Source organism: Sminthopsis crassicaudata, chromosome 4 (genome assembly GCF_048593235.1).
Source record: "Sminthopsis crassicaudata isolate SCR6 chromosome 4, ASM4859323v1, whole genome shotgun sequence".
NCBI lineage: Eukaryota > Metazoa > Chordata > Mammalia > Dasyuromorphia > Dasyuridae > Sminthopsis > Sminthopsis crassicaudata.
Window position 1 is genome coordinate 22,651,198 of NC_133620.1, and position 14,734 is coordinate 22,665,931.

Genomic DNA, 14,734 nt, shown 5'->3' on the forward strand with positions numbered 1-14,734 from the left:
CCTCTTTGTCCCACCAATCAAGTCAGCACAGAACAGCTGGGGAGGGTCAACCTTAAACAAGTTAATAGGGAACCGTCCAATTGGCAATTAGTCTCACGTGCTTCATCATCCAAGTGCATTGCTCAGTTCTAGCCCTTTACAGCTCCCCACTGTCTACATCCATCTGCCCCTGCCTGGTGTTTTATAACATTGCATATGATAAAGAGATAGAAGGGACCTGAGAGATCATCTCTCACTTTATTGAGCACAGAGAGAAAATGCCAAAGCCGGGACTTGAACTCAGGTCCCCTCCTCCAAGCTTGGTGCTCAGTTCATTCATCCCATTGCTCCCTGCAGGAATCCAATGTTCTGGCCAGACGGAATCTTGTATTGGTTGCCCCAATCCAATCCAAGCCAGCTTAATTCAATTGGACAAGCAATTATTAAATGCCTAGTACATACTCGTTTTGCCCTTTTCTCCCCTCCCTATCCTGGGTCTCCTTGGCCTAGAACACTCCACAGACGGGCTCAGACTTTTCAGAGGAAACCTCCCCTGACTTCGCAGCTCGCTCTGGGTTCTCCCTCCCCCCCCCAAGTCCAGGGAACCTTGGGAGCTCAGGCCGGAAGGATCCAGAAGGCCGGCAGCCCACTCCAACCTCCTTGTCTTGGAACGGAGGAATCAGAGGCCTGGGGTCCCAGAGCCAAGGAACAGCAGCCATGGCCAGCGCTGAGGTATGTGGTGCCCGAAGCTTCCAAAGGCACTGACCAGCACGGTCTCCTTTAACTGAGTCATTAGCAAGAGCAAAGGTTTGAGCCGGACTTAAGGAGGGCAGCCACCCAGGTCAGAAGAGACCCGAAAATTAATCGAGGCAGCACGAGTCAGCGCTCTGAGACCTTCTCCCCCCTCCCCCCGCTGGGTCAAGAAGAGGCAGAGGCTCTGAAAGGAGGCAGCCTCATAGATTCAGGAATGCCCTGAGCAAGGGGGAATCGCCTTGCTGGGGGGGGGCACTAAAATGTGGGGGAACCGGGGCAGGGGCGGCCGGGCCCTCTCCGAAAGATTCCTGCTCAAACCCTCTCCAAATCAAGCACAGGGCACTTATCTGGGCATTTGCTGGGGGCGAGGCCCCCCCACCGACTTCCTCCTTAAGGGAGGCAGGAGCCCTAGCAGAGCGAGGCAGGGGACTGCATAGAGCAGGGACGGTGAGAAAGAGCAGCAGAATTGGGCAAACGGGGACGTTGGGCAATCTCAGATATGTTTGGAAAACCCTGGATAAAATGGGCACGGGAAATTCCCCGGAGATTAGATACATCTCAGATAGGCCGAGAGGAGTCATTTTGTTCTAGAGAGAGTCAGGATGTAGCTAGATCTGTAGGGCAAAAGGCCTTTGGTAGAGTCTGGGTTTGGGGCAGCAGCTAAGCTCCCATCATTGTCACCTCCGTAACCCTCAGTTTCTGATCTGTCAATTGGGGATAAGAAAAACAAGTCCCTCCAGGTAGGCTGTGATGAAATAACATCTGTAACATGTCTTGAACTGCACAGTGTTTAACACAGATTGGATTACTTGCTGTCTGAGGGAGGGGGTGGAGGAAGGGAGGGAGAGGTTTTGCTGGGTGAATGTCGAAAACCATCCTCGCATGTATTTTGGAAATAAAAAGCTAAACAAAAGTCAGTAGAGGATTCTATACCCTGCGGTTACTTGTCATAAGTTTTTTTTTAATATTAAGTTTCTGTGAAGCTGACCCAGAAAGGACTAATTTCCCGAATCCATCACTCAACAATGGACCTACTATGCAAAGCACTGATGCAAGGAGTCTGGGGGGAGGGGGGAGATAATGTGCATGTGTACAAGTATACATATGCACGTGCACACACACACGTGATGTTTGCATTTGTGGGGGGAGGACTCTAACAGCTCTGGGCCTGGGGTGGGGAGAACCCAGAGTGAGCTGGGCCATCAAGGAAGGTTTCCTCTGAAAAGTCTGAGCCCGTCTGTGGAGCGTTCTAGGCCAAGGCGACCCAGTGAGTCAGGAAAGGAGGGGAGAAAAGTGCAAGGGATATGTACTAGGCATTTAATAATGGCTTGTCCAATTGAATTAATGGGGTTGGGGTGGGGATGGTCAGGAGACACATGCACTGAGCTTGGAAAGAAGCCAGGGATTCTGGGAGTTGGGGATGGGGAGGGGATGGGGCCAGCCGGGCAAAGACCTGAGGCAGAGTCCTCCCCCAGCAGAATCAGGAGCGGGGCCCCATGGGAGTCTGCTTTATCTCACTCCAGCTCCAGGGACGTCCTGGGAGATCAGAGCCTCATCCAGAACAAAATGGAAGCTCCCAGACTATGAACAGTTTGGCCAGAGGTGGAGCTGGGATGAGTCATGGTCTGCAGGGACATGAGGACCCCCTCCACGCCCAGGCCTCTCCCTCAAGCCCTGAATGCTTCCTCCTTTTACTCCCCCCCCCTTTTCCTCTGTAGGCTTTACAGTAAGGCAATCCTCCAGCTGGAGGGCTTCTCCAGTCACAGCTCAAGTGCAGGGGTCCTCTTCACAGAATCCTCCTCTTCCTCCAGCTTCCTTCCTTTCGCGAAGCCTTCTGGGGTCTCCCAGGGACCTGTTTCTTCCTCAGTTTCCCTCACATTAGACTGCTTTGTATGTGTGCTGTACAGAACCTTAACTAGGGAAGGGTGACTGGGCTTTAGCCAAGGGTGCAGATTCAGGCCGGGGCAGACTGGCCCCTTCTTGGTGGTTCGCTGGCCTGCCATGCAGTTCCACAAAGCCCTCTGCTGGCCTTGTGCTCTCCCCTGGGATGGCTCCTGCTTTCCCAATGGGCCTTTCCCGTGATGAACTTCCCAACACCAGGATTTTCCTTGCTAGAATTCTGGAGAGACAGCTAGCAAGGTGGGATGGAGTCTCTTCCCACACAGCGTTGTCCCTGGAGCCCTCTGGATAACCCCAAAGGCTGCGAATGCCGCGAAGGCCTCGACCCTCCCGGGCAGAGGGAAGTTCCTGACGGGGACTTTTTTTATGTGAATAAACTTCATCCTCTCCAATCTGGCAGGATTGCTGGCAGTGGCTCTGACCCCGGGTTCCTGCCCGCTCAGCCCCGGCCCCTCCACAGAGTGTAAACCACCTGGAGACCTTTTGTTTTTCTTTGATCCCAGATCACCAATTCCCAGCACAGCATCTCCATAGGAGAAGAGCAGGTGCTCAATACAGATCTGTTTGAATTATCGACTGAATGCTGGGAAGGGCTCCTCACTTACCCAGGCCACTCCCCTGTTTCTGAGAAGGAAGTGGAGGCCCAGGGGGGCAGGGGCTCGGCCAAGGTCACAGGCCCGGTGACAAGGGGAAACCTTACCTGAATCCGGCTTTGGAGCTGTTTCCAACCTTTCCAACCTCCCCCATTTTGCAGATGAAGAAATGAACCTCTCCCCTCCCCCCCAGCCCCTGGGTGATCTTCAGAGTCAAGTCTGGCTCCAAGATCTTTCCCTCACAGCTCAGTGCTTCCCCTTGCTGCTGGAAAGGTCAGGGAACCAAGGAGACACCTCGGAGGGCACCCGGCCTTGGTCTGCGCTGACTCGGAGCTCTCCTCCACATAGGGGTCAAGGAAGACCTCGGCTTGCAGGGGCCTCTCTCTGCTTTCTCAGCCACAGTTGCCCCCAGGGCTGATATCCAAAGCATCCAGCAGCAGTGTGTGGTTCCCATGGAATATATTCACAGGTGGCTCCCTGCGGGGCGGACCGAGGCAGGGCCGGAGTCTGAGCATGGAGAGCAGGAGCGGACTGACAGGGTGGGGGAGGCGCTGGACAGGCTGATAATTGGGATCAAGAACCATGACAGAATGGGGGGGGCACCGGAAGTTCTGATAAGTAGGAAAGGTCTTTCTCCTTACCTAGATTAAACATTCACAGTGTATAATCTTAGTGGAGCCAGCCCTAAATCATATCAGTTCTAATGACTAGGAGGGAAGCGTGGGGTGGCAACCAGGGGGATTGAGGCAGAACAATTAGACAGGAGCTGTTTGCCTCAGTTTCCACGTCTGTAAAATGGAGGTGATAACAGCATCTACCAGGATTGTTGAGCTGACAAGTGAGGTCCTATTTATACAACCTTCACTCGGTGCCGGCAGAGGGGCAGTGCTGACGGAATTCTGCTTGTGCTGTTACTCCCGATGAAAGCTCAGGGCTGTTTCCTCTGTAAAACATCCAATGAGAGAGAACCTGTTCTCCCTTTCAGAGAGGATCAATCCGCTTTTAACGACTCCAGTCTTAAAACTCCAGCCTCCATATGTAGGGACTGGGGACTGTGGCCCAGAGGCCAGAGGGAGGTCCCTCAGAAAGGCTGACTGCCAAGGCAGGGCCATTGAGGGTTAGGGGCTGGGCTCCCTTCTCGGGGCTTCCTCAAGGCCTGGATTAGCAGGCGAGGTAATCTAAGGACCTTGAAGGCGATGTAATCTGATTTTGTGGCCCTCTGATTCAGGCCTGCAATTCTTTTTTTTCTTTTTTTCTTCATAATCCTGTATATTTTATTATATAAATATGTATATATACTTTTTCTTTTTTTTTTCCCCTGAGGCTGGGGGTAAGTGACTTGCCCAGGGTCACACAGCTAGGAAGTGTTAAGTGTCTGAGACCAGATTTGAACTCTGGTCCTCCTGAATTCAGGGCTGGTGCTCTACCCACTGCGCCACCTAGCTGCCACCATATGCCCCCCATATTTTTTAATTATAGTTTTTATTTACCAGATATATATGTAGGTAATTTTACAACACTGACAATTGCCAAACCTTTTGTTCCACCCCCCTCCCCCCATGGCAGGTCGACCAGTACATGTTACATATGTTAGTGTAAGTTAAATACAATATATGTATACATGTCTATCCAGTGGTTTCGCTGCACAAGAAGAATCGGACTTTGTACAATTAGCCTGTGAGGGAAGTCAAAAAACTGCAAATTCTTTTGAGACCCCGGTGCGGGGCCCGAACTTTGGGGTGCTCCTTTGCCAGCCTAAGACAGCTGAGCAGGTGCCAGTGGCGGCGGCTCTCAGCCACGGGCGGAGCTGGGGGAGGGGAGGCCTCTGCGGCCGGGCGGGCTGCCCCTCTGGGGAGAGCTCCCGGATGGAGGAATGAAGGGAAAGGCTGCGCCGGGCCAGGGGCAAACACCGGGTGAGGGAGGGCAGCCATTCCCGGAGCTCCGGGTCAGAGCAGACTCCCGTGAGTCCAGGCAAGGCTATCCCATCCTGGGTGAGGGGCTTCCCGTGCCCATTTTACAGATGAAGACTCAGCCACAGAGCGGGGAGGGGCCCACTCCAGGCTCACCATTAAGGGTCAGCGCTGGACCAGACCCTTCCCCCTCCCCCTCTTTGTCCTTACTCAGTTTGCGAGAGGAAGTGGGGGTGGGGTGGGGGTGGGGCGGGGGTGCGGTCCTGCCCCCGCCCCCGGGGACCACTGGCCCCGGGCCTCCCTCCCAACCCCTGGACTGAAGCGCCGCGGAGCCAGCATCCCCGCTACGTGCGCCAGCATCCTTGCGACGTGCGCGTCACGGCGAGTGTCGTGAATAAGGATGAGCAATCACCAATAGCCAGGGGCCCTCGGGAGGGGGAGGGGAAGGAACGTGCCCGCTAGGCTCGCCCCGCCCCTCCCCGTGCCCCGAGCTCAGCCCGGCCCCCCTTCCCGACCCCCTCCCCCGGGGGCGGGGCCGCGCGCGCGTGGCGGGGGCGGCGGCGGCGGCGGCGGCGGCGGCGCGGGGGGCCAGGGCCGGGCCGCGCGCGGAGGCTGAGCCCGCCCCGCCCGCCGGGGAGGGGAGCGTCACGGAGGCTGCTTGAAATGCAGCGGAGCCCGAGCCCGAGCCGGAGCCGGAGCCCGAGCCGGCCGCAGCAGCCCCGCGGTCCGCACTCGGCCGGCTGAGGGCGCGGGGCGCTGCGGGGCGCCGGAGCCCGGCCATGGGGCGGCCCGAGCTGCTGCCGGCGCTGCTGGTGCTGCTGCTGCTGCTGCATCTGCCGGCCCCAGGTGCGTGCGGCGGGGGAGGGGGCGAACGGGGGGAGGGGCCGCCCCTGGCGGGGATGTGTGGGGAGGGGGCGAGGTGCGGGCCCGAGCGCCCCCCCCCCGGGCCGCCGCACAAAGCCCGCCCGGGGCTCCTCCACCTTATCCGCAGGCCATTGTCAGGAAGAAGACCCCCCTCCGATGGGGAAGGGGCTCTTCGGAGGGCTCTGGGAGGGTAGGGGGAGGCCGAGAGCGGAACTTCACCCCCTTCATCGCGGCTGTAGGAGCGGAGCCGTGACGCCCCCTCCCCTTTATGCCTTAACACCCCCCCTCCTTTCCTTCCACCCGGGACTGGGGGCTCCGAGGATGTGCGGCTGGAGGAGGGCGAAGATGCCTCAACTTTACCGCTTTCATCCGCTGGGGCTGAGGGGGCGGCGGCCTTTCCCTCCCTTCTGTCTGCATCCCCTCCTGCCTCCCCCCCCCCAGGACCTCTAGTACTCCTCCGGGAGAGGGGCGCTCCCGGGACGGTCCGCGAGGATGCGGGGGAGGAATCTTCGGGACCTTCTCCCCTTCGGCTGGACTTTGCCAGGACCGGGGGAGGATGAGGTGCCCTTCCTCCCCGCATTTCTGCCCCCTCCCGCCCCTTTCCAGGAGCGGCGGAGCTAGTGGGGGCTGGGGAGGGGGCAGGTTTAAACTTTGTCCCTTTATGTCTGTGCCCCCCGGACAGTCCCTCCTGGGGCGGGCGCTCGATCCCGAGGACCGGGGGCTTTGAGCTTGGGGGGGTGGGGAATTCTCTCAAGTTCGTCCCCTGATTTTAGCGGCGCGAGGACGATGTCCCCCCCCCCCCCCGGTGCACACATACTCCCCCGGGGATGGAGGGCCCCGGGCCCGGGGAAGAGACTCTGAATTTCCCCCCCCTTGGGGGGTCCCTCAGCCTTCCAGATAGAGCCCCTGAATCGGAACTTTAGGGTCGGGAAATGCCGAGGACGTGTGGGGGTGGGGCGGTCACTTAACTTGTCCCTGCTTTATCCCGGAGATTCCCATGGCCCTCTCTGCATTTCCCCCTCCCCAATTCCCTGGGTTGGGGGGAGCGGGGGCGGAGCGTGTGCATTGCGGAGAGAATTATTTAACTGAGTAACATCGGCTTAAGGCCCCCCCACAGCGAAGATGGAGCGGAGGGGGTGCTTCCCGCCCCCCCCCATTAGCTGCCCTTCCCTCCCTCCAGCTCCCTTCTCCAGGCACTTTCAGTAGGGACTCAGGCTGCCTGGATCTCCCCGCCCCCCAATCGAGAAGCAGGCAGGTGCTTCTGGGAAGAGAGGGCAGAAACTTTGGGGGGAGACTCGAGGCGGGACCCAAAATCGCGCTTAGCCGAGAAGGGAGGGCATTATCCGGGACCCGCGGGTATTTCGTTTTCCTGGCATTTTCTTTCATTGCTTTTCCTGGCATGACTGTGTGTGTGTTGTGTATATATGTGTGTGTCCGTGTGAGTGTAATGTGAGAGTGTGTGCCCATGTGTGTATCCCTGTGTGTGTGTAATGTGTGTGTGTGTGTCCGTATGTGTAATGTGTATATATGTGTGTATCCCTGTGTGTGTGTGTTCCTGTGTGTAATGTGTATATATATGTGTGTCCCTATGTGTGTATGTAATGTGTATATATGTGTGTATGTCCCTGTGTGTGTGTAATGTGAGTGTGTGTAATGTGTATATACGTGAGTGTGTCCCTGTGTGTGTAATGTGAGTGTGTGTAATGTGTATATATGTGTGTGTCCCTGTGTGTGTAATGTGTATATATGTGAGTGTGTCCCTGTGTGTGTAATGTGAGTGTGTGTAATGTGTATATATGTGTGTGTCCCTGTGTGTGTGTAATGTGAGAATGTGTGTGTGTGTGAGTGTGTGTGAGAGAGAGAGAGAGAGAGTGTGTGTGTGTGTGTGTGTGTGTGTGTGTGTGTGTGTGTGTGTGTGTGTGTGGCGGGGCAGCTTCCTGGGACCGCTCTGAGCTGCTTCGTGTTCAGAGGGTGCAGGAGTCGGGTGGGAGGGCCCTTAGGGATGCCCCCTTCTCAGCCAGGCGCGATGGGATGCAGAAAGCTGTGCTGCCCAGACTGGACCGATATTGGGGAGGAGGGAGAAGGGCCCTGAAGGGGGCAACTGTGCCTTGGGGGGGATTCTTCGAAAAGAGGAGGGGGGCTTTTTAGCCCCCTGAGGTCGTGGTTCCTGGGGCTCCCAGCCTTTGTGGCTGCCGAGAAGAGGCCCCTCCCCTCTCTTCCTGTGTCCCTCACTTGTCTCCCACCCCCCCTTTTTAGCCTTACCATCAAAAACCAGTTGGGGCTGGGGTTGAACGGGGGGAGCTCTGAGGAGGAGCCCCGTTTCTGGGCTTATCTGCCGGCGCTTTGGCTCTGCCCGCGGAGCTGGCACTGTTTAGTTTTTGTCTCAGCCCGTGCCCAGCACCGTGCCATGCCCACTCTCAGAGCCTGAATCCTCCTGGGGGGTGACTGGCACTGTCCCCCCCCACCAGCGCCCCCTAGGGGATGAGCTGAGTCGCTGCCCAGCGGTGGGGGTGCGGGCCCGGGACGTGGGTGCTGATTCTCCCGCCGCTCTCCCCTCCAGGGGCCCCCAAGGAGTGCGAGGAGAACCAGTTCCAGTGCGGGAACGAGCGCTGCATCCCCTCCGTGTGGAGATGCGACGAGGACAATGACTGTGTGGACAACAGCGACGAGGATGACTGCCGTGAGTGCTCCCCGGCTGCGCCCGCGCAGAGGGAGGGAGGCCAAGGGAGGCCGTGGAGGTGGGGAAACCACGGCGGGGAAACCGTTACAAGGCTCCCCTCGTCCTCACCCTCGCCTCAGCCCCCCCCTCCCATGGGGGTTCTTAGCCAACTCTTGGCTAGTCCGGAGGTGCCCAGCGTCCTTCCGGTCGCGGGGGAGGAGGTTAGGGGCCTCCTGCTCCCCCCCCGGACCCCCCGGGGCTGGCCTAGCCCTCCCCCCCCAGCTTCGTGGCCCTGCGTCTCTGGCCGCGGGGTGGGGGCCGTGGTCCAGCGGGCCGGGCCCAGACACGTGTGGGGGCGGACTCGGCGGGTGGCCGAGGGGCTGCGGGAGTGGCGCCCCCGCCGGTGCTCCTTCCCCCGGCTTTTTTGTGAATGAATGGGCTCCCCCCGGGTCCTGATTGGCTGGGCTCGCAACACCAGATAGGCCTCGTGGCCGGAGCGGCCAATCGCCGGCCCGGGACCTGGCCGCCGGAGTAATTGGGACCCGAGCCCGGCCCCGGCCTTTCTTTCCTTTCCCGGGCTCCCCTTCCTCCTCCTCCTCCCCCCCCACTCCCCAGGCCCGGGACACACCCCCGCCCTTCCGCCGCACGTTTCTGCCGAGTCACCGCCGCACCTTGGGAGGTGAGGAGGAGGAGGGCGGGGCCGGGGGAAGGCGGGGCCGCGCTCCTGGAAGCACCTGGGGCTTCGGGCCTCCGGCTGGGCCGCCTCCTATTGGCTGCGCTCGCAGTTTGCGGGAGGGGCCAGATCTCGGGGAGATGGGAGTTGTTCCTCCGGGACGGCCCCTCGGCGGCCTTTGTGTGTTGGGGTGTGGGGAAGAACTGCCGTGGTCCCTGGAGGCCCCTCCCCGCGGGGCCCCGGGCCGGGGCTTCCTCACCCTTGGGCGCTGCTTGGGCCGCCTGGCCGGGGGTGCTGGGAACTCTCAGGCACGCTGCACACAGCGAAGAACGTTCAGGATGGCAAAGAATGCCGGGAGCTGAGCGGCTACCCCCCCTTCCCCCCCCCCCCCGGTTATCCCGGCACCTTCAGGGCTCTGCTGGAGGCTTCGAGAAGCCTTCCTGCCCCCTGGTGTCTCCCAGGTTGTTCCTGCGGCTCCCTCCGCCTGTTAACTCCCCCATTAAACTAGGCGCTCCTTGCGGCAGGGCTCCTGTCCGCCTGCCTCTGTATCCCAGCGGGTGGCGCTGTTCCTCCCTCCGGCCCGGAGGCTTGTGGGAGATGGGGGAGCCCGACTGGGGGGGACATAACTGCTACCCATAGAACGCCGTACCTCATGAAATGCAAGGTGTGGGGGCGGGGCAGCTTAGAATGTGCTTAAACTGGTCTTATTTCAAAAGGCCGTGGGGGGGGCAGCTGGAGGGCCCCTGGCTGGGGCCCCGCCCCTCAGACACTTAGCTAGCTGTGGGATCCTGGGCCAGTCACTTAACCCCTGCTGCCTGACCCGGAAGTCGTATAAAGGACAGGAAGGAGGGAACCAGGTGGAGGAGCTTTTAGCACCTGAGTGCTGCAGGACACAGGAAGCAGCCAGGGAGTAAAAGGGGGCGAGGAAGGCTGGGCTCTCAGGCCTGGAGATCGAGATCAAGGCAGGCCCGGTGGGGGAGGAGCCGAGGTTTGCCCCCTGACCTCCTGGGTCTGTGTGGGGGAGCACAGCACAGGGTGGGAAGGCTCCTGAGACAGAGTCTTTCTGTGGGAGGCCCCCCCCCCCCCATCTCTAGTGAGCCGCATAAAGGTGAGGCGGCTCCGGAAGGGCCCGGCCTCTAATCCGCTTCTGTCTCACATCCCAAGATCCGCTTAGAGACTCTTCATGCTGCCAAGGGGAAGAGCCTCCGCTCTAAGCCTCTTCTTGTACCCACAAAGATTCTTCCCTCCCTCCTCCCTCTCCCTCCTCCCTCTCCTTCCTCCCTCTCCCTCCTCCCTCTCCTTCCTCCCATCCCCCCTCCCTCCCTCCCTCCTCCCTCCTCCCTCCTCCCTCCATCTTCTCCTTCTTTGTTATTACCCTCACACAGAAGGTGGGATTTGAGCTGAATTTTAAAGGCGATGCAGTCTAAGGGGCAGAGGGGAGGAGGAGGGGTGGGTTTGATGCCAAATTGGGGCTGGGGGCGAGGGAAGCAGGAGGACGGGCAGGTAGAACTGGGCATCGTGTGGATCTGAGGAAGGGGGGGGATCAGAGGGGCCTCGAACGTGGGCTCAGGGCTCGTGGGGTCTCTGAGCGAGGTGCCCTCCTCACTCTGCGCCTCGGTTTAGACCTGAGGTGAGAAGTGTCCGTTCCAGCTGGATCCGGGGGGCTCTCCACTGTCCATGGGAAGAGGCCGTGCGGTGCGGTGGTTAGAATCTGGCCGGAGAGCGGGCTGTGGGGGTCCCCTGCCTGGCCATCTAATAGCTGCGGGCTCCTGGGAGCCCCTGCCAGGCTGTCCTGGCCCAGGGCCTTCCCCTCCGGTGTGTGATGTGAGCCTTCCCCTCCCCCGCCCACCTCTCCGGCTCTGGGAGCAGACAGTCCCTCACCATAGAAATGCGGGGCTTGCTGGGAGGGGAGGGAGGGTCTCAGAGGCCTGGGAAGAGACCAGGGTGAGGGGCCGCGCAGGGTTGTGTGCCCCCCGTCACAGCGGGCGCCTGGCCTGGACGGGCCCAGTGTGGGGTGATGGCTGTCAATGGGAGCTTGGGGGGGGGGCCGTGAAAAAGGCCTCTGTTCCAGCCCCGGGTGGGGGAGAACAAGGCTCGGTCTGAGCTCAGGGAAGAGCCCCCCCCCCCCCCCCCCCCCCCCCCGCAGGGCCGGGACAATCAGCATTGAGAGTGAGCGGTTCACACAGGGAAGTCACTAAGGCAGTGGGCTTGGGTTAACAGCAGGAGACCAGACTGCTGCTCCGCCGGGGGGGGGGGGGGGGGGGCTCCCCAGCCCCCCCGCCCCCCCACCCCCCACTCTCCTCCCTTAGCCTTCACCCAAATGGAATCTTTAACCCTCCTCCTGCTGCCTGCCTGTCCCCGCTCACCTGCAGGGGGTCAGGATGGGAAGCCCGGGCGGGAGCTGGCCCCCTGTGCCCCAGCCCCGCTGCTCCTGCTGCGTTGCTGTGGCCAGGAAAAGCCGGGGAGAAACCGGCCCACACTGACCGGACCAGGCTTTGAGGGACCTGCCGGGGATTCTGGCCCAGCCTGGGGGGGCCCGGGTCGCTCGCTGAGACATCGAGAGAGAAGGGCGGTAGGAAGTCCCTTCCAGGCTCGTGGTCTCTGATCCTCGAAGCTCGATTCAGAAGAGGCGAGGCAGCCGTCCGTCCCCAGAGTCCAGAGGCAGCAGGACTTGCCGGAGGTCACGTGACTGGCATTGGTTTGGGAGAAGTGGGATCCTCCGTCTGCCCTCCGGCAGCTTCCAGTCAAGACCAGACACAGTGATTCCCGGGGGGCTGTGGGACCGTTCTCTCAGCCTCAGTTTCCTTATTTGTAAAATGAGGGAGGGGAGAGCGGAAGAGATGCTCTCCAGGACCCCTCAAGCCTAACTTTTTCAGACTGTGATCAAATAGATGCCTCAGGAGGAGGGAGTCTGGTGGCCCTCCTGCTGCCAGTGTAGGTGTAGGAGCGCAGGCGCCCGAGGGCAGGTCTGGGGAGGGGGGGGAGGCAGCTGAGGGGGAGAAGGGCCTTGGGGGGGGGGAGCTGGAAGGGACCTCAGATGGAATCTGTTACCGCCTCTTGCCTCATACCAGAAGTCCCCCTGGAACGTTCTGATTTAAGGCCAGTCACCCAGCTCCCTCTTGGATCACTCCAGGGACAAGGAGCTCACTACTGAACAAAGTGGCTTTTCTATGTTGGATAGCAGTGGTGGGGAGGGGCAGTGGGGAGACTTGTTAACAGAAAGGCCTTGAAGATCGAGGGATCCCCAGTCCCACTGACTGACCAGCCCTTAGCAGGGCCTCGGTGGGGGCAGGAGGTGGGCGATGGCAGCTCTAGGACGGAGCCGAGGGAGGGGCGGCGGCCACTCCTGTCCCCCTTGGAAAGCTTTTCAAAGCTCCGGAAGAGGCCTTGGAGCCACAGGCCAGAGCTGAGGAAGCTGGTCCTGGGCCAGGCCAGACTTGGGGCTCCTGCAGTCAGCAGGTGGTGGTGGTGGAGAGAGACTGTGAGTGTGTCTGGGTGTGGACAAGGGGGAGGAGGCAGAACTCCTAGGAATCCAAATCAGGGAGAGGTTCCAGGAACCAGTTAATCCAGTCCCCATCAAGAAAAAGAACTGTCTCTGAAATCGGAGTCCCTGGGTTCTAATTCTGCTGACCCTGGCTCCCCCTGGCCCCCCCCCAGCCCCTCCCTACAGGAAGCTTTCTTCCTGGGCCCTGAGGGGGCTTTAGATGACCTTGCAACCTTCTTCTATGTCCCCTGAAACTGAGGCACATAAAGAGGGATGGGCTTGCCCACATGGTAGCCAGCCCTTTTTTCATCTGACTCCAGCCTTCGAGGCTCGGGCCTTCTCTGGTCTTTAGGTAGCCAGGAGTGCAGTGGAGGGAGCTCTGGGTCTGGAGTCCCGAAGACCCGAGTTCAAATGCAGCCTCAGATACTTGGCTATTTGACCCTGAGTAATGTTATTGTCTCCACTGTGCAATGGGCTAATAACAGCACCTTCCTTCCAGCCATGGGAGACTCAAATGGCACCATGCTGGCATGGTATACAGTGCTGGGTACACAGTAGGCACTCAGCAGGTGCTCTTTTTCCTTTCCTCCCTCTGGTTATCCAGAAATTCAGGCTCACAGGCATATTACGTAAGGTGGATTGTGCTGGGGATACAAAGAACTGAAAAAAGATGTCGGCCCTCCGGAAGCTTTCCTTTTACCGAATAACCAGGTGTTCCTCGGACCTGGCTCCTTGTGTTCCCTGCCACAGCCTCCCTGGAGGAGGGCCCCTGAGCTTCTGGGAAGAAAATGACCCTTAATTAAAGTCTTTCCCTCAAGGAGCTAACTAGAGGGGCACCTGGCTGGGTAGAGCTCTGGCCTTAGGAGTCGGGCAGTTATCTTTTTGAAAAATGGAGCTTGCTGGGTGGACTGAGGCAGATTGTTTCTCTTTGGACTTCACTTTTCCTCTCCCAAAACAAGGGGGTCCACTTAGATGATTCCCACCATTTGTGCCCAAGCAGCTGCTGTGCAGAGCATAGTGCCAGGCACCCTGGCACAGACCTGGGGTGTGGACGAACACAAGGCAGGGAACGTTCGGTCCTGGACACTGAGGAGCCAGGTTGTCCAGCATTTGTTAAGCACCCACTCTGTGCCAGGCACTAAAGAGGCAGAGGAGGCCGCTGCTCTCTGTGGGGCCAGCAGGAGAGACGGCTCTGGGGGGCGAGCACATAGAGAAAGGCTGGCGCAGCTCCCAGAAGGGGGGGATTCTAGCTGGGCCGGAAGCAAGGAGCCCAGGGGAGGCAGGGAGAACGTTCCTCTTAGTCACTTCAGGGGGAGGTAGAGAGGAGAACTCTGGGGACTAGTTTCCTGCTCATAAAACCCTGAGAATGGAACGTGGAGGTCTGGTGGAGGAAATCACCACTGATCCAGGTGAGGAGGCCTGAAGCTTCCTGTAGGGAGGGGCTGTGAAGAAGAAGAAGAGAAAGGAGAAAGAGGAAGTGGAAGGAGGAGGAGGAAGAAGAATTAGGGGAAGGAAGAATCCAGCAAGTGCACCTGTTCTTCCCATCCCAGAATTCTCTGCTCCAAGGTCCTTGCCAACGCTGCCACTGCCACTGCAGGCTCCATGCCCCTGACATTCTATGTTCTAAGGATATTTCCACTTTCGATGTTCTGGGTTCTAATTCTCCACATAGTGATCCTCCTGGCTCTGATAATCTCCGCCCTAAAGGCTAGACCCTTCCAGCCCGGCCATTCAGGCTCCAGCCCACCCTGAGATGTTCCTTTTTTGAGTCTTTTTGAATATCTTGCGAGTCCAGGAGATGATTCACTTGGTTTTTTCTGCGAGGACGGCTGGCCTCGTTTTCTGTTCCATTAGTGTCGGTGGCCATTTCCTCAGCCTTCATCTCCAGCTCCCCTCCAACCACTCTGGTGGCCGAGGGAT

General features: G+C 59.4%; 1 protein-coding gene across 7 annotated transcripts in view; it reads left to right on the forward strand.

The window, feature by feature from the left end:
• Nucleotides 1-5,763: 5,763 nt before the first annotated feature.
• The window catches only part of LRP8 (LDL receptor related protein 8), a 95,301-nt gene continuing 86,330 nt past the window's right edge, over nt 5,764-14,734 (forward strand). For 2 of the 7 annotated variants that reach the window (XM_074265892.1, XM_074265895.1), the window contains exons 1-2: nt 5,766-5,980; nt 8,559-8,678. In XM_074265892.1, the coding sequence (XP_074121993.1) occupies nt 5,914-5,980; nt 8,559-8,678 (187 nt within the window). In that variant the 5' untranslated portion in view covers nt 5,766-5,913. Of the gene's footprint in view, nt 5,981-8,558; nt 8,679-14,734 lie in introns of all 7 variants that reach the window. The other 5 variants (XM_074265889.1, XM_074265894.1, XM_074265891.1 and 2 more) reach the window with 5 other exon arrangements.